This window comes from Dendropsophus ebraccatus, chromosome 14 (genome assembly GCF_027789765.1).
Source record: "Dendropsophus ebraccatus isolate aDenEbr1 chromosome 14, aDenEbr1.pat, whole genome shotgun sequence".
NCBI lineage: Eukaryota > Metazoa > Chordata > Amphibia > Anura > Hylidae > Dendropsophus > Dendropsophus ebraccatus.
In genome coordinates this window covers 9,060,154-9,087,328 of record NC_091467.1, presented here as the reverse complement: position 1 = coordinate 9,087,328, position 27,175 = coordinate 9,060,154, and the positions used below count along the sequence as shown (strand labels likewise).

The following is a 27,175-nucleotide window of genomic DNA, read 5'->3' as shown; positions in this document are numbered from 1 at the left end:
TTATATAGGATGGTATATAGGACCAGCAGTTATATAGGATGGTATATAGGACCAGTAGTTATATAGGGTGTGTATATAGGACCAGTAGTTATATAGGATGGTATATAGGACCAGTAGTTATATAGGATGGTATATAGGACCAGTAGTTATATAGGATGGTATATAGGACCAGTAGTTATATAGGGTGTGTGTATATAGGACCAGTAGTTATATAGGATGGTATATAGGACCAGTAGTTATATAGGATGGTATATAGGACCAGTAGTTATATAGGAAGGTATATAGGACCAGCAGTTATATAGGATGGTATATAGGACCAGTAGTTATATAGGAAGGTATATAGGGTTTGCGGTCGGTAGCTCTGAGGACCTCTATACACATACATGTCGGTCTAGGAGGACGTGTCACGTGACCTGTGTATTCGGGGTCCTCCTGTGCCCGGTAGATCTCAGCCCCCTCCCTCGGTTCTCCCCCCGGTCTCCCCCCTTTCAGTACCGCGAGAGTTTGGGCTCCGGGGGCGGAGTGAGCTCAGCGCATGACCGACAGCGAGCGGCGGGGCCCGGCAGGTAAGATCCCAGGAACGGGGTACCGAGACCGGGGCCACACCCCGAGAGCGACCATCACCGGCCCCGTATACCCCAGCGCACCTATCCTATACCTCACAGTACGGTGTATCCTATACCTCACTGTACCGTGTATCCTATACCTCACAGCACGGTGTATCCTATACCTCACAGTACGGTGTATCCTATACCTCACTGTACCGTGTATCCTATACCTCACAGCACGGTGTATCCTATACCTCACAGCACGGTGTATCCTATACCTCACAGCACGGTGTATCCTATACCTCACAGCACGGTGTATCCTATACCTCACAGCACGGTGTATCCTATAGCTCACAGCACGGTGTATCCTATAGCTCACAGCACGGTGTATCCTATACCTCACTGTACCGTGTATCCTATACCTCACAGCACGGTGTATCCTATACCTCACAGTACGGTGTATCCTATACCTCACTGTACCGTGTATTCTATACCTCACTGTACGGTGTATCCTATACCTCACAGCACGGTGTATCCTATACCTCACAGTACGGTGTATCCTATACCTCACTGTACCGTGTATTCTATACCTCACTGCACGGTGTATTCTATACCTCACTGTACGGTGTATTCTATACCTCACAGCACGGTGTATCCTATACCTCACAGCACGGTGTATCCTATACCTCACTGTACGGTGTATCCTATACCTCACTGTACGGTGTATCCTATACCTCACAGCACGGTGTATCCTATACCTCACAGTACGGTGTATCCTATACCTCACTGTACCGTGTATCCTATACCTCACAGCACGGTGTATCCTATACCTCACAGCACGGTGTATCCTATACCTCACAGCACGGTGTATCCTATACCTCACAGCACGGTGTATCCTATACCTCACAGCACGGTGTATCCTATACCTCACAGCACGGTGTATCCTATACCTCACAGCACGGTGTATCCTATACCTCACAGCACGGTGTATCCTATACCTCACAGTACGGTGTATCCTATACCTCACTGTACGGTGTATCCTATACCTCACTGTACGGTGTATCCTATACCTCACTGTACGGTGTATCCTATACCTCACTGTACGGTGTATCCTATACCTCACTGTACGGTGTATCCTATACCTCACAGTACGGTGTATCCTATACCTCACAGCACGGTGTATCCTATACCTCACAGCACGGTGTATCCTATACCTCACAGCACGGTGTATCCTATACCTCACTGTACGGTGTATCCTATACCTCACAGCACGGTGTATCCTATACCTCACAGCACGGTGTATCCTATACCTCACTGTACCGTGTATCCTATACCTCACAGCACGGTGTATCCTATACCTCACAGCACGGTGTATCCTATACCTCACAGCACGGTGTATCCTATACCTCACTGTACCGTGTATCCTATACCTCACAGCACGGTGTATCCTATACCTCACAGCACGGTGTATCCTATACCTCACAGCACGGTGTATCCTATACCTCACTGTACGGTGTATCCTATACCTCACTGTACGGTGTATCCTATACCTCACTGTACCGTGTATCCTATACCTCACTGTACCGTGTATCCTATACCTCACTGTACGGTGTATCCTATACCTCACAGCACGGTGTATCCTATACCTCACTGTACGGTGTATCCTATACCTCACAGCACGGTGTATCCTATACCTCACTGTACGGTGTATCCTATACCTCACTGTACGGTGTATCCTATACCTCACTGTACGGTGTATCCTATACCTCACAGCACGGTGTATCCTATACCTCACAGCACGGTGTATCCTATACCTCACAGCACGGTGTATCCTATACCTCACAGCACGGTGTATCCTATACCTCACAGCACGGTGTATTCTATACCTCACTGTACGGTGTATCCTATACCTCACAGCACGGTGTATTATATACCTCACTGTACGGTGTATCCTATACCTCACAGCACGGTGTATCCTATACCTCACAGCACGGTGTATTCTATACCTCACTGTACGGTGTATCCTATACCTCACAGCACGGTGTATTCTATACCTCACTGTACGGTGTATCCTATACCTCACTGTACCGTGTATCCTATACCTCACTGTACCGTGTATCCTATACCTCACTGTACCGTGTATCCTATACCTCACTGCGCGGTGTATCCTATACCTCACTGTACGGTACGGTGTATCCTATACCTCACTGTACGGTGTATCCTATACCTCACTGTACGGTGTATCCTATACCTCACTGTCTGGTGTATCCTATACCTCACAGCACGGTGTATCCTATACCTCACTGTACGGTACGGTGTATCCTATACCTCACTGTACGGTGTATCTTATACCTCACTGTACGGTGTATCCTATACCTCACTGTACGGTGTATCCTATACCTCACAGCACGGTGTATCCTATACCTCACTGTACGGTGTATTTTATACCTCACTGTACGGTACGGTGTATCTTATACCTCACTGTACGGTGTATCCTATACCTCACTGCGCCGTGTATCCTATACCTCACTGCGCCGTGTATCCTATACCTCACTGCGCCGTGTATCCTATACCTCACTGCGCCGTGTATCCTATACCTCACTGCGCCGTGTATCCTATACCTCACTGCGCCGTGTATCCTATACCTCACTGCGCGGTGTATCCTCACTGTACCGTGTACCTCATACAGTACAGGCAGTGAGGTATGAGGTATAAACTACAGACAGTGATGTATAGGGTATATAGTACAGGCATTGAGGTATAAGGTATATAGTACATACACTGAGGTATGAGGTATATAGTACAGGCAGTGAGGTATGAGGTATATAGTACAGGCAGTGAGATATGAGGTATATAGTACAGGCAGTGAGATATGAGGTATATAGTACAGACAGTGAGGTATGAGGTATATAGTACAGGCACTGAGGTATGATGTATATAGTACAGGCACTGAGGTATGAGGTATACAGTACAGGGAGTGATTTTTGTCTGCCTTTGCCCTGTACATCCTGCATGTACTGTATACCCCATATTTCACTGTCTGTGTTTACTGGGTACCTCATACCTCACGGTGCCTTACGTTATTCTACCTCATACCTCACACCTTCCATACCCTACTGCCCCTGTACCTCACACCTCACTCCTACATATGTGACAGTCCTTACAACAGGTAACGGGCACCTTGGTACCTCAGTAGCTCCCTGTCATGGTGCCTCCTATATACCTCACTGCCCGTCTGCCACCTCTTGTATTACCCACCTGACTCCGCCCTTTGTCACATTAACCCAACCCCTTTCTCACCTGACTCCACCCTTTTCCCACCTGACTCCACCCTCTGTCTGATCTATCTACAGCGATGGCTGACTCTGTGGCCACAGGATCCAGGCAGCAGTTCCCCCGGATCAGTAAATCCAGAGCTTCCACTCAGCTGCAGTTCCTGGCATCAGACTCAGGTGAGTGTCTGCCTCCTCTTGCTCTGATTGGCTGAGCTGCTCCTGTCACATCATGTGAAGGTTGGCTTTATGGCTTCCTGACATTGTCGGTGTGCAGACACATGATCATGACACAGTAGATCCTATAGGAATTCAAATGGGTTTTTCCATTAGTAATGCTTATTCCCTATACAGAGGATATAGGAAAAGTGTGTGGTCACTGGGGGGTCCAACCGTACAATCAGTACAATAAGGTCTTCCCCGTGATTCAGGTTTTGCTTGCTGTGTTTCTACCTTCACTCCTATCAATTTTCATGATCGACCCTCCCGTAGTTTTGGAGCTGTAGGCACAACACCGGTCCCTCTGGTGCATCTTCAAAGGGCCGTGACGTGAATGCCCGGGGCACAGCTCTCGCCAAGGCTGTCCTGGATGCCATCATGCTGTGAAATAGCACCCAGGAGACCTTCTTCTTTGTTGACGACTGCTTAAAAGTAAAGCCAAGATTGGTTTACTGCTCGTGCAAGGACTGATGCAATCCTTAGTGTGAGATAGGGCATGACACTGTATCTGCAATACCATGACATGGCACATGAATAAGAGTGGCGCGGTTTTCAGGCACAAAAAAAGGAGAGTTTATTTTGTAATCTTAGTGAAGCGACGTTTCTGTGGCCTCACGCCACCATTTTCAAGCTAGAGCTTGAAAGTGGTGGCGTGAGGCCACAGAAACGTCACTTTGCTAGTTTGCTGTGCTGCACTGCTTTGTTGCATGAAAAAAATTGTTTTCTTATGGTCCGTTTACATGGAGCGATAATTCGCCCAATCGAACGGTTAACAATTTCGAAGTAACAATGTGTTTTTTATAACGATCAGCATTTAGACGGAACAATATATCGTTTGAAAAAAACGTTATTGCAATCGTTTTAAGATCGCTTAAGCCCATCTCACGCATAGGGTGAATCGGTGAAAGACTGTTTAGACGAAGCGATCTGCTAATTTTCAGTAAACGACCAAGTACGATTTATCACTTGTCGCTTGATCGTTCGATGTGTTTACACTAGCTGATTATTGCTCAAATGCTATCGTTATCGTGAAAATCCGAACGATAATCGCTCAGAGTAAACGCACCATTATTTAAAGGGAACCAGTCACCCCCCGTGCCGGGGTGACAGGCTCCCGACCCCCCCCCCCCCCCCCCCCACCCCCTATCTCCTGTCTGTCTGTCTGTCTATCTACTTATAGTTGTCATCCATGTTTAAAGGGGCATTCTTGCAACAAAAATATCCCATATTGCGGCAGATTTCTCTCTTACTTGTCATAGAGGTCTAAGTGCTGTGGAGAGAACCAGACTCCCCTACATTTAAATAGTGTTTGCACCCCATTAATGTGACTTAATCCCTATTTTACATATAGGTATTGGTAAACCACATTTCTCATACAAAGTAAGCAGAGTTTTGTTGTAGTTGCCCTTTAAGAGATATTTTTGCTGCATTCCGTGTCTTTATCATTGGCACATTTGTAGCATGCTAGGTGTGACAAGGAGTGCAATGGCTCCCCAGCAGTAAGTGATAAAGGAGGGGGAGGGATGGTTTCTAAGCTGAGATGTATAATCATCCTGGGAAATGATGGTGAAGTGTGAACTGCGAGAAACAGGATTGGAGAGGAGCCGTGGGAGATGAACTTCTAAAGAGAATAGATGATCAGTCTGAGGGGTGAAAGAGGTGTGTTTTTCTGGGAACAGTGCCACTGTACCGTATCTCTTTTTTTCCATACCCCGGACGCCTGCAGCTTGCTCTGCTTTTCATACGGTCACCGCATATGGCGGGGATGCAGTGGTTTTTGAGCTCCCCCCACCGCATTCAGCGACCGCAGATTCTCCAGTCCTGTTCCAAAGTTTTTCAGCAGCTGCCTTATAAGACAACATCCGGAAGGAAAATACAGTACAATCCGATTTTAAATTTATATCTTTATCTGCTTGTGTGTTTTCAGGAAGCTATTACAACAGGAGGACAGTGCAGAAGAGATATGCCAGACCAGAAGGCCGCGAACTGCGGGGAATACCGGTAAGGAGCAAAGCTGGATATCCATTATAAGGGAAACGTGTCTTATGTAGTGCCTTTAGAATTGGCGTAATCTGGGCTCCCATTTGCAAGTTCTGCAGGTTTCAAAGGCCAAATAGAGTACACAGGACTGCTCTACTGATATAGAGGCCTTTCCTTTCTTTGATGGTATACAGCTCCATGTAAAAGAAGGAGATGATACTCCCTGTCAGTACACAAACATGAAGTACAAGACTATGGGGGAGATTTATCAAAGGGTGTAAAATTTAGACTGGTGCAAACTACCCACAGCAACCAATCACAGCTCCTCTTTTCTTTCACCAGAGTTGGAAGGTGAGCTGTGATTGGTTGCTGTGGGCAGTTTGCACCAGTCTAAATTTTACACCCTTTGATAAATCTCCCCCTATGTGTTTGTGTGAAGATTATTATGCTTTCATCAGCAGTATCCGCTGCTCGCATCAGGTTTGGCCATCAGTGTAAGATGTGTGGGGCTCCCTCAACTGAGTTGATGGTGGTGTATGATGGGTAAGCTGCAGTGTGAGCAGTCTGGCTGTGGCTTACCCCTTTTTCCCCATAGAAAGGACAGGATAGATAACTGATAGCCAAACGATTGTCAGTTATTGAAGGTGTATGGCCACCTAACACTTTCACTCTTCCTCTGTCAGCTCTTACTGGCAACCAATTACTGTAATGCTGCCTTACTTTTCTAAGAAATGCCTGTGCTAAGATAAGATTATTTTGTGTTGCAAACAAGTGGAAAGTGTGATCCATTGCAACGAGTTTTATTCCCTATTATGTTAGTGTAGAACTACAAGTACAATCATGGAAAGGACACTGAAGGCCACAGCTTGTAGAGCATAATCAATAAATAGGAACATGCACATACTCAATATATATATTGGCATTGATAGCTCCTTAGCGAACTGGTGGCTAGGCGTGGTGGGAAAAGCGTTCCAGTGATGACATTACTGTTGGGTAGGAAGTTACTTGCTGGAGAGGAATCCTTCCTTTAGGGCAGTCTTATGGTGCGTTTACACAGACAGATTTATCTGACAGATTATTGAAGCCAAAGCCAGGAACAAACAATAAACAGGGAATGGGCCATAAAGGAAAGACTGAGATTTCCCCTTTTTTTTTCAAATCCATTCCTGGCTTTGGCTTCCAGAATCTGTCAAATAAATCTGCCTGTGTAAATGCACCATTAGATGGCTCAATTAGTGGAGTAAGGGTCCATTTACACAGAAAGATTATTTGACAGATTATCTGCCAAAGATTTAAAGCCAAAGCCAGGAATGGATTTGAAAGGAGGAGAAATCTCAGGCTTTCCTTTATGACCTGTTTCCTGTTTATAGTCTGTTCCTGGCTTTGGCTTCAAATCTTTGGCAGATAATCTGTCAGATAATCTTTCTGTGTAAATGGACCCTAAGAGAGTACCAGTCTTGGCGGATCGGCGGATGCTTCCAGAACCCATTACACAGCTCGATTATCATGCTGCTAGGGTATTCCAGCGTGTATACAAAAAAATAAACATGCTTTCCTGTCCATGCTTCCTGATATCCTCCTTGCTTGTCTGTACATTTCCCACTCACAGCTGCTGACACTTCCAAATCCATCTCTGCAATGAGAGGGTGCTCGGGGCTGTCACATCTTGGCCAGCGATTGACTAAGAGGGCTGTCACTGCAGAGATGGGTATGGAAGTGTCAGCAATCGGGGAGCGCAGAAACAAGCCAGGAGGACCCCAGGGCAGTGTGGACAGGTAAGCAAACATGTTTGTTATTTTCTTAGTACAGAACGAGCCGCTGACCACTTATCATTATTACATGTAGCGATGAGTGTCCGGCCACCAATGATTTTCAAACACGTTGAAAGACAAGAATAGGGAGGGATCCTGCTGAAACCAGTTGCCTTACAGCCAGCTGTAATCTTTACAAAGCGAATATATTTTTTTCCCTTTTATATTTCAGCCCTCCTTGATCAGCGAGTGGAAAGAAATGTTTAAGACCTTGTCGCGGGTGCGATGTCCAAGCTCAGGCTGCTGGGTGGAGTTTCCCAGTGTGTATGGACTAAAACAACATTATCAACGATGCCAAGGGGTAAGGTAATGCCAAGGGAGTCAATGGCGTGCACTGAACAGCCATTTTAATGCACATTGAGGGTCCTAAAGTAAAGGTGAATTTACAAGTCCTTGACTGAGCAACCAAGAAACAGAGCTCTGACCTCTATAAGGCTATGGTCACACTACGTATATTTCTGGCCGTAGTGCAAACCGCGAATATACGATATACGGCCGCACAATGCACACTACGTATGAGCCTACGGCCTGATCATATACAGTGCCGTGAAAAATGAAAAAGACCATTGTTTGTGGCCGGAACTGTTCCAAGTCACGGCCGTGGATTTCAATGCGGCCCCGTACGGAATACTTTTTTCAGCCAAATCGAACTAGATTTTTATATTAAAAGGTTCTGTGTGGTTTACTGGGCTGGGCGAAGATTTCCAAGTAAATGACCTTCTTCAAACTGCTTCGAAACAAGATAGGAAGCATAACTATACTACGGCGTATGTTCGCGGTTCGCCCGTATGTTCGCAATTCGCCCGCATGTCTATTTTTCACACGGCCGTAGTTTCAGCCGCACATGTACGTAGTGTGAACATAGACTAAAGGTGTAGGAAGAATTCAAAGGGGTTGTCCAGGACTACTAAATTAAGGATTTTTCATTAGGATAGAATGTCAGTATTATATTGATGAAAGTCCAGTGAATGGCACTGCCGCTTCTTCGCTCACCAGGCATTGCCCTGTGGGTTTCAGTCCCATTTACTTGAGCAGTGACGTGATTCCGATTCCTATACTATAGGTTTTCTTTTTCTATTTTTTTTAAATTCTGAATTTTATTTAATTTTAATAAGAATAACAAGCACCAGGCACGGTGCAAACAGGAAACTCAGTTATCAGTGTAACGTATGATGAGCAAAAAAAGGGCCAGGGCCCAAACCAGTGTTATAACCAGCAAAGCAAAAATAGAGAGTAAGAGGAAAGAGAAAGGAAAGAAAATAAAGGAGGGGGTGGCGGACCTTTTACTGGACTATTAGGGTGGTATAACATTTTTGATTAATGATAAACGATCTCAAATGTTCGCTATGACAAGCACTCGTCCTTTCCTGGCTGATAGACCAGGGAACGATCGAATTATGTGTTATTACACTGAACGATTTGTGGACCATCAACGATGAAAATAGGTCTAGATTCTATCAAACAATCAGCGATTTCTCGTTGGTCGTTTAATTGTTGCCTGCTATTACATGAAATGATTATCGTTTAAATTCAAATGATCTAACAATTTTTCGAACGATAATCGCCCCGTGTAATACAGCCCTTAGAGTCTTGAATTCCGTAGTATCAGTAAACTAGCCCCAGTAATACCAACTCCGGAGGAAGCCGGCAAAGCAGTCGTATAACTGAGCTTTCAGGTCTTCAAGGCGTTTCGCATCCTCAACTTTGCGCAACCAAAGGGAAATGGAACGAGGGTCAGGGAAGCGCCATAAGCCAAGAATAGAGGCCCTCGCAGCATTGACCAATTGACGCAGTACAAAGTGGCAATATGTCTTGAGTGGTATTTCTTAGATGTGTAGGAGGAAGAACACTGGGGGAAAAGGGTACATGGTAGTCTGTGAAAGTAGAGCGTGGGAACCAGGCAGCGTTCGTTGCCACCATGATCCCTGTGCTGGCGCCGATCGGCTGAAAAAAAAAGTGATGTACTTGACGGTACATTCACTTTAATGCCTGTTGCCTGTGTCCTTTTCTCCCTGTTCTGAATGGCTACTATTGCATTGGCTGGTCCTTACTGTGCATTGTGTGCGTTGCTGTTTGTTGTCATATTGTGTTTCTGTCTTGTTATGAATGCACGGTTTGTACATGTTAGGCTGGGTTCACATATGTAAATTTGATCTGTTTTGAACAGATCTGTTCTTACACATGAACTGATCCACCAAAATGCATGTGCAAACAGGGGACTAACCTTTTTTAACCTGGTCTTTTTGTGTTCATCACAGTTTACATCCGCTCAGTTTTAAAAATGTATTATGACAGATGGTAAATAGAACATGTATATCAATCATCATTGGAAAAAAAAAACTTGTTTTGTTTCTTTCTCCGTTAAACAAACTACAACACAGATAGAAACAGATGCAAATAAAATAAACTATTGAAATTAACCGAAATGAGGCCAAGGCGCAAATGCATATGTATCATACATGTCAATTGTTCTTTGCATGTTCAATATAAACTTTTACAGATTGAGATTCTCAGATTGACCTTCTGTTTCTTCCCATTTAGGCTCCGCTCCTATCCCGGATGGTCCTCTCTTGCCCGCACTGTGAAGCTGTTTTTGCCTCGAGACCGCAGCTGCAGAAACACCTGATGTGGAACCATTCGGAGAAGGAGGAGAGCAGAGAAAACAGGACAAGCCCACAAGTGGTCTCCAATGGGACAAAGGAGAAGTGCAAGGGGTACCACCAAATTATATGAAACTAAACGTAGCAATGCAGTTGGAGGCAGTGCCATGAGCTGTACACCTGTACTATAAGGCAGTGTTTTCCCAACCTACAGGTTGACTCTCTAGCTGTGCAAAACTGTTGTAGTTTTGCAGCAGCCATAGAGCTTTCAGAGTAGGGAGGTTGTTGGGCAGGATGGAAAATGTGTTGCTGGAGAGCTGTCAGAGTATGAAGGCTGTGAAGGCATAATGAGAGTTGTCATCTTGCTACAGGTTGGGAAACATTGCTATAAGGCTGTAGTTGGTAATTGTTTTTTGTGTTGTGGTATTGACTTTATATTGTCCTCAGGGTGGTGAAAAAAGGATCTACAGCAAACAAGGTTTCAAAACCGCATACAGTGCAGACCCCAGGGCAGAATGGAGACATCCACCATCCCAAGGACAATGAAAGACAAGGGGATGCATGTCTGTCTGATGAGGACCCAGAGAGAATGAAGCACAGTAAGGGGAGGGCTGGTGGTTTATTAGTTGTTCTATGCTCATTGCCTCATTGGTGTCCAGTTGCTCTTTCTTTCCTTCTGAAATGGTTTACATATATTTTATTTGTTTCTGCTCTTTCATGAGATAGGAAGGAAACAGAAGACTCCAAAGAAGTTTACAGGAGAGCAGCCGTCCATCACCACCACTTTTGGCTTAAAAGGTAATCACGAAGGGAAGTGTGAAGAACATTCATCCCTTGGGTTCTAGGTCCAATAGAAAGTTTTTGGTTTTCAGGGACTGTCTTCTCTCCCATTTGGAAATGTTCAGTAAGTCATTAAGAAATTACTAACTGCTGCCAGCAGGGTGCAGCATTACCCCTCAGGAAAGAGCAAGGGAGTTCATTCTCAACAGTGTCGGCTCTTTGATGGGCAACTCTAGGGGTTCTATGGACATTATAAAGGGCTATAATGGCACTGTTTGGCAGTAGTTATGCACCATATAGTACTAGGTGGGTAATATCTGGACACAATGGGGGACATTTATGAAACCTGTGCCAGTGGCATACACCAGGGAGAAGGTGCAGATTCACCCCTTCTCTCTCCCTGGTGTACGCCAGTGGCTTCCCCCGCTCATCGGTTGAGAGGTTGCGGCATGGCGCCTAATTTATGCCTGCTTGCAGGTGTAAATCATGACAGAAATCTACACCTGCTGAGGAGCAGGTGTAAATTTCTGCTCCTTCCATACGGCAGGTGCAGGTCAATCACCTCTTAGTGATTCCGGTATGCTCTTGAGTATTCTGGGTAGTGTATGGCATTGGAGGCGGGGCCTTATTTAATTTACGGGTACGCTGGTCTTTATAAATGTCCGCCAATATGGTTATGTGTGGGCAAGGTGTAGCACTCTGGGCACTTCTTAGTTCCTTGAAAGTTATGTATGACACTTTGTCATCAGGCACTGTAAAGCAGTATTATAATGCTCTGAGTATCCTGGGCAGTGTATGGCATTCAGTGTACTGTTTATACACTGTATGCAGTGAGTATTTCCTGTATGGAACTATTTGGGCATTATTTATTTGGTGGCCAAGTGCTAATACAACATTTCGACATGAAGTAGTCATCTTCAAGTATACTTGAAAAAGACGACTTCAGGTTGAAACGTTGTATTAGCACTTGGCCACCAAATAAACTTTTGGATTATTCTACCAGGCAAGCTGCTGGACTTTGAACCTTTTTGACGCCACAGGAACATGTCAAAAGTTTTGATCGGTGCTGAGACCCCCAGCAATCCGGAAAAGGTGGAGGGAGAGATGTGCTTTACTTCTGCCCTGTCAGTGATCTCGGTCCAGTGGTCTCATAGAATTATAATGGAGCCACCAAGGAGATGGCTGCGAGCCAGGGAGTGAAATGTGCTACTGCACACTTTTCCTAGCTCGCTCTCCTTATTGGAAGGAGGGGGCCCAGCAGTGAAAGCCCAATCAAAACTTTTGACGTGTCAGAAGTTAACTTTTTTATGACAATGCATAACTTAAAAAGCCGAGTGTGTGGTATATGAATTCTTAGAAAGGTCTTATAGAATTCTATGAGTAGACCACTCGCTCTGTTTCCAAGGGGAGCTAATCAGAAATTAAAGGGGCAAATTTCTAAGTGCTTCTACCTCAGTGGGGATCTCCACTTCATGAGGAACTCAGATTCTAACTTTTGTCTTTTCAGGTTTAGGAAAAACAGAGGACAAGTCCAGAGGAAGGCAGGCACGGATTGTACAGGGGAGAGTAGAAGAACAAAAGAAGAAGACTGAAAATACAAACATAAGACTGGAGCACCTCATGAAGCCCACTTCAGGTAAGAAGCAACATGCACCAGCTCAACATTTGCACCACTAGCATTTACATGAAAGGTTGTCAGTAGAAAAAGACCACCGAGTTCATCTAATCTATCCTTACATAATCCTTTATCTGGTTACTACCTTTAAATTGCTGAAATTATTTAAAATAAAAACACCTCCTACAATTCTTATGTAGACTTATATGTCTGTATGGTTACAGATAAACCTTGTATTTTTGTCTGATCCTGCAGTTACTCCACCTTTTCTGCCCCTTTATATGTAAAAGCTGTAACTTGCCTCTCAGCGACTTTTCTCAGCCTAAAGTTGTCAAGGATTAGAAACATGGCTGATTCCAAAACCAGTGCAGTACACGTTAATAGTAGTCTCTTGTGTTGTAGCTCCCTTACTTTGACATAAATGGGGCTGAGCTGCAATACAATTTATAGAAGAAAGCAGCCTTGTTTTTCTAATCCTGGACAACATCTTTAGCCTCAAAAGTAACTTTTATATTTTATACCTAGTGATTAATGTTTTCAAAGGCATCAACCCCACTTTGATTTGCTCAAAGTTGTCTTAATAGCAATGCTTTGCATATAGAGTGCCTCCTTTCTGCCTCCATTGGTTCTTAAGAGAAACTTCTTTTGATTGGATCTGTCTGCTTAGAATTTCTGACACCTACCTGTATGTAATGCAGTCTGGAAAACTGCAACAGATGATGTACATGAGAGTTTCCTATAAATATTCTGCTTTGGAAAGGCACAGATTGCCTTCATATTTCTCCCCCTTGTACCAGGCAGTGTGGACGACAAGTGCCAACGTCTAAGCAATAAGAAGGGTGAGGTGACCTGCCCCAACTGCTCCAATGTTACACGAAAAACCTTGGCAGGGCTGAGAAAACACATGGATGTATGTGAACAGGTGAGACAGATTGAAACCTGATATCCAATAAGAAGTTGTTAAAAAAACCTGTTCTGGATTTTCGAAAAGCTGGGTATCACTATAACTCCTACAGTGCTATGCCTCATAGCTAAGCACATTTGCCATTGCAGACTAGGAAAGCTGTGGGATCTAGTATAACAGGGATGGGATCTTGGTGATTTAGCGACTATTGTTATAGGGCTTGTGTCAGTTCTGAGGTGCTATAATCTTGAGTTTTTTGTGGGAGTAGTTGCATAGCAGATGTACTGACATTACTTCTCTGTGATAATTTAGCTGCAAGAAGCGCTGAGATGTCAACAATGCCGGAAGCAGTTCAAGTCCAAAGCCGGTCTGAATTATCACACCATGGCAGAACATGTCAATAAGGTGAAATAAATTCATTGAGTCATTGTGTAAGTACCTTACACAGCTCAGTTGGGTAGTGTCTGGTTAGAGCATGCTCCATGTAGACACTGATTGAGCAGGGAATGCTGGGAGATTTCAGCTCTGCATCCTGATGAAATAATGATTAGTGTGTTTAGTGTTGGGGACTAGATAAGCTATGTTGCAATTCTTATAATTTCCCCTTACTTCCAGTCTTCCAGTCCTGACAGTAATCCACTGGAAGATCCCAGAGAGCGGGAACGGCTGAGAAAAATGTTGAAGCAGATGGGAAAATTGCGCTGCCCTAAGCAGGTATACGGCTAACTGTATAAACTGTATAATACTATATTCCCGCCACATTGCCACAGGTAGCAGGAACACTGTGTGCTTTATGTGCTTCTGTCATCCCAGAATTGCTCAGCCACGTTCTCCAGCTTGATGGGGTATCAGTACCACACCCAGCGTTGCGGCACACAACAGTGTGAACGGGAGAAGCTGCACTTTTCCTGCCCTCAGTGTAACAAGGCTTACCAGTCCAAGGCTGGGAGAGATTACCATATACGCTCGGAGCACTGTGCGGTGAGTGACTGCTCTGTACATGACAGCTACACACAGTGCCGTTTCTTCAGTCTCTGTGTCTCTCTTTCTAGGATTCTGAGGACTTGGACCCTGTGTCAAATCAGACGGAGTTGGTAGAGGATTTTGAGCGAACTCCAAGTGGTAGGGTCAGGAGGCACTCAGCGCAAGTCGCAGTCTTCCATTTGCAGGAAATTGCAGAGGATGAGCTGGCAAAGGAAGGGAGCAGGAGAAGAAAGAAGGAGGATTTGGTGCCGGACAGCAAGAGGGTGAGAGGCAGATTATGAGAGTGCGTGGCGTCTAATGTTTACAGGTACAATGCTTAGACATGGAAGCTGTGCTGTTTTGTTTAAGATGGGTAGGTAAGTGCACTGTCTACAGCTATTGCCTGCAGTCATGTCACATCTGTAGAATATTTTCTGCAGCTGTCTAGCAGGGATGTCTAACATGCATGTCATGTGACAGCTGAACTACCTACGTCCTGGCCTGCCGACCTTTAATCCACATCTCCTGGATCGCTGGAAAGCACTTGTGAAGGAGAACGGCTTCATTTGTTGTCCAAATAATGTGAGTGGACATGGGCTTGTGGAGAGGGGGAACAATAAAACGTAAAAAAATATATATATATATATATCTTAAAGAACTTCCTATTAGTGAGTGGAAACGTGCATCTAAAGGCTGAAATTCTCTAAACATCTAGTACATGTTACAGCTGAGTTTGCTACAGTTGTATCCAGTCTAGACGATCTTCTGTGGACTCCAGACTGACGTAAATGCACTGAGCATAGATAGATATATTTGTTTTATTGAGTATTTAGCTCACAGAACATTGTTTAAACTGAGTATAATTTTAGCAGCCTCTAAATGGGATGGGAACCTTTGACCCTCCAGCTGTTGCAAGACTATAATTTTGGCTGTCCAGGCACGATGGGTATGTTAGATGCAAATTGGTATGTGTGAGATCGACTGAGCTAAAGTCTAACGAGGTGAACCTGAAAGGCTCCTATACCCTAGGAGATGAAGATAAATATAGATAAACAGCAGTAACAGGTCCTCAAGAAAGACTAGTGTAGGAAGGATGTAAAAGAATAGAACTTTAGTGTGATAAAAACAGGATATTTATTAGCTAAAAGGTAGGATATATGCGTGTATCTTCTCAGACATCCAGAAATAGAATAAAATACAAATGCATGATTGTAATAAATAAATGTCTAAACAGTACCTAAAAAGGAAGTAATAAATAAGTAAGCATCCAGCGCTACTAAATAGAACTCGTAAATGATATGTTACTCACGATAAGGCTTCCGTAGAGATGTTCTTAGTGGTGAGACTGGTGAGTGGTTTCTGTCCTCCAGATCTAGGTTCCAACGAGTAGTTGTAATCCACGCTGGGAGTGCGCCCCGGCCGGTGGCGCAACTTCAACCAGCTAAAGGTGTTCCGGTAAAAGTTCAGTGTGACGTCACAAAGTATGTTACGGAGTATAGTAAGGACCAAAGTTCCTCCAACGCGTTTCAGCGTTACGGAGTATTATATAATGAAGCACCCCACCTGGGATCACCCTCACCAGTCTCACCACTAAGAACAACATCTCTACGGAAGCCTTATCGTGAGTAACATATCATTTACGAGTTCTATTTAGTAGCGCTGGATGCTTACTTATTTATTACTTCATTTTGTAAAACACGGGGAACTACGGGTATCCCCACTTTGCATCTATATAGCAGCATACTTATAGCCGAATCAATACAGCGCCGTGTATAGTATACAACCAGTATATACCCAACCCCACAGTACCTGAAAAGGATTAGAGATGGAGATAACAAATAAAACAATAAGCACACAGATAAAATATAAAAATAGAGTAGTCGGCACATAGGTGCATATAGGACAAAAATTGTTTCAATGATATAGTCTGTGAAAATATAGTCTCTGAAGATTGATTTCAGTGAAATAGTCTTTGAACCAACACGCGCGGGGTGATCCGCCCCAGGGGTGTTGGAAGGTAGAAAATATATATAAGTATATAAAAAGTGGATAGAAAGCCACTATACCCATGTGAAATAGTTTAGCCGTAGGTCAGGACTTATGCAGCAATGCGTGGATAAAATATGTTCGTAAATGTACATAAGAATATATATATATATAATATGGCCCGTTAATGCAGCAGGGCAGCAGCAGGTAAGCTGTTTAGGGATGTTACAATGTCAGCGTAGTTGTACTTGTATAAGTTGCCCATACGTTGTAACTTGGTAGGGTTCATGCAGATAAGTACAAGAGTGGATGGTGCTAGTAGCACCGCTCACCAGTCTAGTCATTTGGGATACTCCGTATGGTTTCAGGCTGTTTAGTGGAGTCCTCCGACAGGTCGTGCTGTAAGATGCTTGTTCCGGGCGCTCGCGTTAGCGTTTGTGCGTCGCTCACTTATATGATGTGGCAGTCTTGCGCATGCGTGCAATCCTCTGTTGCCCGCCGAACCTCGTGGTTTTTTGGCGGTAAGTGTAATGGTTTAAACGGCAAAGAGATAATAAAGGCTAAAAAGTTAATATGGGTCGATATTATCTGGACGCATTTCAAAGCCTCCTTTGGCTTTTTCCTCAGCAGCAGGTACGTAGTAATGGTGGGCTGCAGTGTCTCTGGTATTTATAAAGGTCACTGTCTTGTGATTGGACTATTACTTGATAGTAATAGTCCATCTCTTTACACCTACTATCAAGTAATAGTCCAATCACAAGACAGTGACCTTTATAAATACCAGAGACACTGCAGCCCACCATTACTACGTACCTGCTGCTGAGGAAAAAGCCAAAGGAGGCTTTGAAATGCGTCCAGCTAATATCGACCCATATTAACTTTTTAGCCTTTATTATCTCTTTGCCGTTTAAACCATTACACTTACCGCCAAAAAACCACGAGGTTCGTCGGGCAACAGAGGACTGCGCGCATGCGCAAGACTGCCACATCATATAAGTGAGCAACGCACAAACGCTAATGCGAGCGCCCAGAACAAGCATCTTGCAGCACGACCTGTCGGAGGACTCCACTAAACAGCCTGAAACCATACGGAGTATCCCAAACGACTAGACTGGTGAGACTATATCATTGAAACTATTTTTGTCCTATATGCACTTATGTGCCGACTAGTCTAATTTTAAATTTTTATTTTTATCTGTGTTCTTATTGTTTTATTTGTTATCTCCATCTCTAATCCTTAGGTACTGTTTAGACATTTATTTATTACAATCATGCATTTGTATTTTACTCTATTTCTGGATGTCTGAGAAGATACATGCATATATCCTACCTTTTAGCTAATAAATATCCCGTTTTTATCACACTAAAGTTCTATACTTTTTCATCCTTCCTACACCAGTCTTTCTTCATGATGGGTATTTTAGTTTTGCAACAGCTGGAGGGCCGAAGGTTCCCCATCCCTGCTCTAGATGCTAACAAGAGTTCTTGTTCACCGACAGCAGGCAGATACTTTTACAAACGGTGATGGACTGAAAATAAATTATATTCAAAATTTTCAAGCTAAAGTAAAGCATTAATTGTAAAAATGTGTTTTTATAGTGTCACTGTTGTTTCACAAAACTTTTAACATGTCATAGAGACATAAAAAGCAAAAATTGTCATAGAGACATGTCAAAAGTTTCGATTGGTCCGGGTCTGAGCGTTCAAACCTGTACTGATCGGGAGTTAGAGCAGGGAGAAGACAGTGCTTAGCGCAGTCCTCTCCCGCCTCTGTGTCATGTGACCAGTCGCACTCTATGGCGCCCAACTGATAAGTCTGACTGATCACGTGACACAGAGCCAGGAGAGGACTGCGCTTAGCAGTACTGGTTTGATCAAAACTTTTGACATGTCTCTATGGCATGTCAAAAGTTTTGTGAAACGACAGTGACACTTTAAGGGCAGCTTCACACAGGATGGATTGCATCGGAAATCTCGCTGCAGGTTTTGCAGTGAGATCTCTTACGATCCAAGGTCCTCGCAGTTCCTATGTGAATACATACTTGCATTGGATCTTTCAGACCACTGGAAGTATGTAAATCACCCGCCCCCATAACCCACACGCTGCCTGCACATACATCACCTCAATCTGGCTTGCTGCACGGGGTCCCGGCTTCCGGCTCTCCCACAATCAGTGGCTGTGGCTGGACAATGCACAAAACTCACAGCAAGATTTACGCTGCGATCTGTCATGTGTAAACCTACCCTAACTATAATTTTTAACAATGTGATAGAAAATGACCATCATCAACATCTGTTTCAGGGAAAGCTGAATACTATTGAATGTAAACCAATATAGCTGCCATTTCAGTGTAAATAAATGTAATTATACGGCATTATTCAGCCATATGCTTTCATCTGATCTGTCAGCAGCTATCCGACACCTAGTGAGTACCATGCATTGGGCCTGTGCATAATACTTGCAGGTCCTGCAGTTGCTCTTTCCACATTTGTGATGTGAGAATTAAAGGGAGAGTAACCTATTAGATGACCCATGCTAGCTGTAAACAAGCGCAGGCCTCACAGATTGGATCTCCTGTACAGAGCTTCTATAAGGCTCAAACATTGCACAGGGAAGGGCACATGAGCAATTCCTAGATCTTTTTGGGGGCCTTTTGCTACCATCACCCATCGAGCGCACATCCACTATCACACGGGGAGATGAAAGGGCAATGAGAGATGACTTTGATATGGATCAAAACAACCTAAAAAATTTAACAAATGCTTGCTTATTGGTCAGCTGATCACTGCCACTGTTATGGCAACTAATTGCCCCATGTTATAGGGTCTGGACAACCTGTTTAAATCCTGCACTTCAATTTCACTGCAATTGTGCTATACAGGACTGACAACCCCCTTGGAAGCATCAGGAGCCGTAAAGATTGTCACTCAGCTTTCCCAGAAGTAGATAAAACATTGGCTGCTTCTAGGTTCCAAGAACTTGGTAGAAGGGGACAAGTCGGGCACATGAATTTACTGAGGACTAGTTTAGGGAGGACAGGTGCACTGTTCCATCACTCACCCCTTACTTTACTTCAGCAGTGTTGTGAAGCAATATACTCCAGCGTGTCCGGGTTAAAGGCTCATCTAGCAAACTGTAACAAGGTACTGAGATACTCCTTCTATTTCCCTGAGCATGAGAGGATCTAGGCATCACTGAGACATGGTATTCATCTGTCTGCTTTTTCCTTACAGGGCAATCATTCTGGGGGAAAATACAGATGTCTGCTGTGTAAGAAGGAGTTTAGCTCTGAAAGCGGCGTGAAGTATCACATTCTGAAGACACATTCACAGGTGAAGAGATGGCTGATGAATTAGATCCGAGGTGGTATTAGAAACATATCTGTAAAGGGGTTTCCCATGCCCTTTATGGCACATTGAGCATGTTTACTGCAGTTTCTATCTCATATAGATTATAGTGAATACTTTGTCTATCCAGGTAATGGGCACCCTCATTCTTCATAGTGAATCCCATGGTTTTACCACAATATTTCACCGCTTATAGCATATCAAGCATCTTCCATAGACTATAACAGAAAATTATCTTGTGCAGCCCCCACTTTACACACCCCATTTTTAACAGGAGCAATGTAAGCCCAAGTGGTCAAACCCACAATGTTTACCCCTTTATCAAGCATGCCCACTGTTTCTTTCATTCCTCCCATAGATTATAATGTTGGGTGAGTATGCATCTGTGTGCACTTCCCCACCAAGGGCTGGACAACCCTATGGGGACTTGTGTCAAGGAGATGAGGTTGGGAGTAGAGATGAGCGAACCGGGTTCGGGTTCCAGTCGATCCGAACCCGAACGTTCGGTATTTGATTAGCGGGGACTGCTGAACTTGGATAAAGCTCTAAGGTTGGATACAGCCAATGACTATATCCATGTTTTCCACATAGCCTTAGGGCTTTATCCAAGTTCAGCAGCCACCGCTAATCAAATGCCAAAAGTTCGGGTTCGGATCGACTCGAGCATGCTCCAGGTTCGCTCATGTCTAGTTGGGAGGGTATCAAGACGGTTACCTAGATTCTTAGGAATCAAATGTGCTTATAGCATGCTGTGGGATCATAAGAAACAAATATTTGCTGTACAGTAACCCAGGTCTACTTCTGGCTGTGTATTCCCAGAACTGGTTCCGGGTGTCCACCGTCTCTTCACCCTCTAAAAGGAAAAGGAGTCCAGAACCTTCTCCTGATGTGTCGGAGATAAAAGCAATAGAAAAGAATAAAAAGATGAAGCTCGAGGAGAAGGCCCCAAGTCTTCCTTCACCCTCAACTCCACCCCTTACAAAAGAAACTCCAGTTGCACTACGAACCCTACCTAAAAAAGCACCAAGTAAACCTGAGTCATGTATGGGACCTAAGGGGAAAGTGCGGAAGGGTGGCCCATCCAGAAGAGGCAAATGACATCCACGTGCTACCACAATCCGACTCGGGAACCCACTTCAGTAGCCAACAGTAGTCACACCAATCAATATACACATTCCTATGTGTGCTCACTGCTACAGCCTAACAGGACCAAGTATACTCAATATATCATCGTCTAGCTACTACTTGAAAGTCAAGATAGAAAATAGTGACGTTATTATTGAATATTACTATATAAATCTATATGGAAAGGATATCCATTGTCTAAAATTATAGCTATATCGCCTCCAGCTGCTGAAATGGGAGTGCTTTGGGAAAGTGATGATATTGCATTTGGGTGCAAAGTTTGCACTAAGGAATAGCGACCATACAGGACCTTGGATATTAAAAGCAGACTATGCACAGTGCTGAGCAGCCTGGGGTTTTAATCGGGGAAGAATTGCTGTCAATTTTTGATGGAAAGTAACATGCAATATGGATCCTGAAGTCCTGTCTGCTCCAGTTGGACGGCAGGGGGGATTCAGCATGGCATAAAGGAGCTGTGCCCCTTTCTGCTCTGAGTGTATTCACTGGTAGCAAGCGGATAAATATAAAAAAAAATACTAAAGCACTTAATGTCATGTAGAAAGCCGGAACACCCTACATACTTTTTTATATGTAAAACTGGACATGCCCCCTAAGGGGACATTCACACGTCTGCAAAACACTATCCATGCATAGACAGTATTCAGCAGACCAGACCTTTGAGATCTGGACATCATGATGATTATGATGCTGGGAGTTCTGAAACTGTATAAGGGTGTGCGCTACTGTACTGACACAGCTGTGAGGCTGTGTTAGTACTGTAGCACGAAGATTTTAACTGATACATTATAGTGCCAGGAGGTCGGGTCCACAGAACACTGTCTGTGCACGGACATGTAGAGTACAACCCTTCCTTACTGCCCCTTATTCCGGCCCTCAATACCCTAGGAGCCCTTTAACTCATATCTGATAATCATGTTTGGAGCTACATAAAGATTGCACTGTGCCCGATGCTTTTCTTAACCAAGGTCCGTAGACTTGCACTACAGATAAACGCTGATTCCTGATTGGTTGCTGGGCTTTTTATGTACCTAGATGCAATGTTATCGGCCAGCGCGGGCCCTTTAAGGGTAAGCTGCATTTAGTTAGTCCCTGCTGATATTGAGGGAAAAAAAACATGGAGAATAATGAAGACAGTGGACAAAAGGAATAGAAGCAGTTGTTTATTGACTCCGGTATAAGGATGAAAAAAAAAATTATATAAGACGTTTAATTTATATATATTTAAGAAGCACTTACCGATCCGCCAGTGGTCAATGTCTGTTCTCAGGAGACTTAGAAGAGACTATGATATCATGGTACATACCTGAAGCGCCGCCTCAGAGCAGCTAAGTAGCCATTTCTATCATGTTTGCTGCACACATAATGGAGGTGGCCCTTTTGTATATTCACTACAGTAGCATCCGGAGTAATGTGTGAGAAAACAGTGTGCTGTGTCCTTAGTAAGTTACATTGTGATATTGTGGCGTTTGCAGATGATTTGATTTACGTCATTTCTTATACTCCGGTCGCATCCAAAGCTGCATTCACGTTTCTACAAGTTAGCTGTCTTGCTGCCCACTGCGAACCCCTGCTGGTTCAGTGTCTGTATAGACCAGGGATGGAGAACCTTCAGCCCTCCAGCTGTTGCAAAACTACAATTCCCACCATGCTTTAGTTTTCCAGGCATGATGGGTATTGTAGTTTTGCAACAGCCAGAGGGCCGAAGGTTCCTCATCCCTGGTATAGAGTAAGTTCTGCTTTGTATTGTGTACATGAATGGTGTCATCAGGCAGCTGCTTCACAACTACAATCCCATCAGGCCAGGAAAGCTAAAGCTTTGGCTGTCCCAGCATGATGGGAATTGTAATTGTGAAACAGCTGGAGGGCCGCCAGTTTGTAAAAGACATCATCTCCTGCAATGCAGTGTGGCCAAGAGCACAGCCTACAGGCCATCCATACACATTAGACATGCATCCGCTCATCCTACTTTTTCAAAGGGACCAGCTGAATATCTTATGTATAGATATCCTTGCTCGATTCTGCTTCAAAAAGCCAAGGTGCACAGGCAGACGTGTGAACAGTCTTCTAGAATTGTGAGTGCAGCTCTAAGTGTGACTGGAGTATAAGACTCCAGCACAAGATGAGTGTTTGCAGAGTTGCTGAAGATGATAGGAGGCGCCCAGCAGTGGGGGCTCCTTACACTGAGCATCTACAGTACGGAACACACTTGTGCAGCCATTGCTCTATAATATATTCCAGTCTTAAGTTTCTCTCGGTTGATCCTGAAACTCATCCATAGACACCCTCCCCCCTCCGCTCACGCTTTTCTTTGTATCCATATATGACCAGATACTCAGCCGCAGCTTTGTAGGTGTGTAGAGACACTGATTTACGCACTGACGTGAAGCTCTGTGTTCGCTGTGTGGCTCCCGTCTGTCATCTCTTGTCATATTACAATAAAACGATGATGAGATTCTTGTAAGTGGTGTGGACTGGTGTGTGTCAGTGTTATTGTACTGGGGGGGGGGGGGTAGTATGGCCATCACCCAGCTTTCCCACAACGCCCATCATGCCCTGACAGCTGATAAGTAGTGCTGAGTGAACCTGTTAAACTGTTCGCACTCTGCAACGTTATCTGAACGCTCAGCGTTTGATTCCTGCCAGCTGCAGAAGTTGGATGCTTTCAGAGATATGTAAGCAGCTCGCTGCTGCTCTCATGGGTTCCCCGGATGGTGCACGAGACTGCTGCGTGACAGTGCAGCCGATCAGGATACTTGAAAAGATGGATGTCAAGCACCAGTGCCAGGCTGCAATACAAAATCTTTATTGGTATCGAAAAAGAAGTTGGCTTCTGCCTTAGGGAGTCCTGGAAAATATGGATATGGCCTATGGCTGTATCCATGTTTTCCTGGCAGCCATAGGGCGGCATGACTACCAGGTCACAGGCCCACAACTCCCAGCATGCCTTTAAGGGGAACTATCAGCAGTTTAGATGAATCTAACCTGCTGATATCTCCCTACTGGGCAGAGAGGATAGAGGTATGTCTCTTGCCTTCCTCCTGGGCGTCGTTCCCATTGCTGTTAGCAGTGTAAGGGCCCTATTCCACCGAATGATTATTGTTCAGATTATCGTTAAATCGTTCAAATCTAAAAGATAATCGTTCGGTTGAAATGCAGTTAACGACCGAACGAGAAATCGTTGATCGCTTTATAAGACCTGGACCTATTTTTATCGTTGCTCGTTCGCAAATCGTTCGCATTGAATAAGACGTCGTTCGCTGTAGATACGAATGCAATAGCGGAGAAAAAACGATCACAAATACGATCATAAATAACGATTATCGTTCCACGGAAATAAATTAATGTTTTCAGGTCTTTCGCAATAGCGGTAGTTTGAGATCGTTAATTGTTAACGATTATGCGAACGATAATCATCTGGTGGAATAGGGCCCTAATCCGCGGTCCGGAGTACTGTTAGGAGCACTGGCCCTGAGCACCGATCTGTCCGTCCGGCCTGCTCGCTTAATTGATTATCAGTAGGAACGGGCCGGTCAAAATCTGTCAAAATGTTTGAGTTTGCAGAAGTTGGATGCCGCCCTATGGTTGCCAGGAAAACATGGACATGATCATAGGCTGTATCCATGTTTTCATGACAGCCCCAGGGCAGCATGCAACTTCTGCAGCCATCAGTAATCAAATGACGAGGGTTCCAGTTGCCAAACTCAAACATTTCGACAGATCAGCTCAACACTATTCTGGAGTGAGGATTACACTGCTAACAGCACGGGAATGGCCCCCAGGAGGAAGAGAAGACACATCCCTCCATCCTCAGGGCCCGGGCATAATAGGGACTTATCAGCAGGTTAGATTGGTCTAGACTGCTGACAGTTCCCCTTTAGTGGCTTCCAAGCCCTGACAGCTTGCCAACTGATGACAGCCTCTGTACAGACAGCTCTCCAGCTCTTGCTGGCCTACATCTCCCATCATACCCTGACAGCTCTTGCTGGCCTACATCTCCCATCATACCCTGACAGCTCTCCAGCTCTTGCTGGCCTACATCTCCCATCATGTCCTGACAGCTCTTGCTGGCCTACATCTCCCATCATGTCCTGACAGCTCTTGCTGGCCTACATCTCCCATCATACCCTGACAGCTCTTGCTGGCCTACATCTCCCATCATACCCTGACAGCTCTTGCTGGCCTACATCTCCCACCATACCCTGACAGCTCTTGCTGGCCTACATCTCCCACCATACCCTGACAGCTCTTGCTGGCCTACATCTCCCACCATACCCTGACAGCTCTTGCTGGCCTACATCTCCCACCATACCCTGACAGCTCTTGCTGGCCTACATCTCCCATCATGTCCTGACAGCTCTCCAGCTCTTGCTGGCCTACATCTCCCACCATACCCTGACAGCTCTTGCTGGCCTACATCTCCCACCATACCCTGACAGCTCTTGCAGGCCTACATCTCCCATCATGTCCTGACAGCTCTCCAGCTCTTGCTGGCCTACATCTCCCACCATACCCTGACAGCTCTTGCTGGCCTACATCTCCCACCATACCCTGACAGCTCTTGCTGGCCTACATCTCCCACCATACCCTGACAGCTCTTGCTGGCCTACATCTCCCACCATACCCTGACAGCTCTTGCTGGCCTACATCTCCCATCATGTCCTGACAGCTCTTGCTGACTTACATCTCCCATCATGTCCTGACAGCTCTTGCTGGCCTACATCTCCCATCATACCCTGACAGCTCTTGCTGGCCTACATCTCCCACCATACCCTGACAGCTCTTGCTGGCCTACATCTCCCACCATACCCTGACAGCTCTTGCAGGCCTACATCTCCCATCATGTCCTGACAGCTCTCCAGCTCTTGCTGGCCTACATCTCCCACCATACCCTGACAGCTCTTGCTGGCCTACATCTCCCACCATACCCTGACAGCTCTTGCTGGCCTACATCTCCCACCATACCCTGACAGCTCTTGCTGGCCTACATCTCCCACCATACCCTGACAGCTCTTGCTGGCCTACATCTCCCACCATACCCTGACAGCTCTTGCTGGCCTACATCTCCCACCATACCCTGACAGCTCTTGCTGGCCTACATCTCCCATCATGTCCTGACAGCTCTTGCTGGCCTACATCTCCCACCATACCCTGACAGCTCTTGCTGGCCTACATCTCCCACCATACCCTGACAGCTCTTGCTGGCCTACATCTCCCATCATACCCTGACAGCTCTTGCTGGCCTACATCTCCCATCATGTCCTGACAGCTCTCCAGCTCTTGCTGGCCTACATCTCCCATCATACCCTGACAGCTCTTGCTGGCCTACATCTCCCATCATGTCCTGACAGCTCTTGCTGGCCTACATCTCCCATCATGTCCTGACAGCTCTTGCTGGCCTACATCTCCCACCATACCCTGACAGCTCTTGCTGGCCTACATCTCCCATCATGTCCTGACAGCTCTCCAGCTCTTGCTGGCCTACATCTCCCATCATACCCTGACAGCTCTTGCTGGCCTACATCTCCCATCATGTCCTGACAGCTCTTGCTGGCCTACATCTCCCATCATGTCCTGACAGCTCTCCAGCTCTTGCTGGTCTACATCTCCCATCATGTCCTGACAGCTCTCCAGCTCTTGCTGGTCTACATCTCCCATCATGTCCTGACAGCTCTCCAGCTCTTGCTGGCCTACATCTCCCATCATGTCCTGACAGCTCTTGCTGGCCTACATCTCCCACCATACCCTGACAGCTTACTAGTTGTTGTAAATCTACAATTCCTATCATGCCCGGCAGGCCTTTGTATCCTGACAGCTTTTCAGAGCATGTAACCTCTTGGAGCATGATGGGAGTTGTAGTTTTGCACCAGATGGAGAGAAACAATTTGGGGAACGTTGCCCTAATAATATGGCTGCCCTAATATACCTGCACCTGCAAGGGGGCAATTATTTTTGGGGGTCCTTTAACATTTGATTCTGCTGTCGCAGAACAACCACCATTTAGGA

General features: G+C 45.1%; 1 protein-coding gene across 3 annotated transcripts; it reads left to right on the top strand.

Moving 5' to 3' along the window:
- The first annotated feature begins 424 nt into the window (after positions 1-424).
- Positions 425-21,629, top strand: ZNF512B (zinc finger protein 512B). Of its 3 annotated transcripts, XM_069952764.1 has the most exons (17): positions 428-566; positions 3,902-4,000; positions 5,967-6,040; positions 8,003-8,131; positions 10,372-10,544; positions 10,878-11,029; positions 11,157-11,228; positions 12,718-12,846; positions 13,623-13,747; positions 14,042-14,134; positions 14,345-14,443; positions 14,543-14,710; positions 14,782-14,976; positions 15,173-15,274; positions 19,760-19,822; positions 19,913-20,011; positions 20,846-21,629. In XM_069952764.1, the coding sequence occupies exons 1-17, from the start codon at positions 536-538 to the stop codon at positions 21,122-21,124; spliced, it is 2,082 nt and encodes a 693-aa protein (XP_069808865.1). In that variant the 5' UTR covers positions 428-535; the 3' UTR covers positions 21,125-21,629. The 3 variants fall into 3 exon arrangements, with proteins under 3 accessions (XP_069808866.1, XP_069808867.1, XP_069808865.1); XM_069952765.1 differs by lacking the exon at positions 15,173-15,274 and having other exon boundaries at positions 425-566; positions 19,757-19,822; XM_069952766.1 differs by lacking the exon at positions 15,173-15,274 and having other exon boundaries at positions 426-566.
- The last annotated feature ends 5,546 nt before the right edge of the window (positions 21,630-27,175 follow it).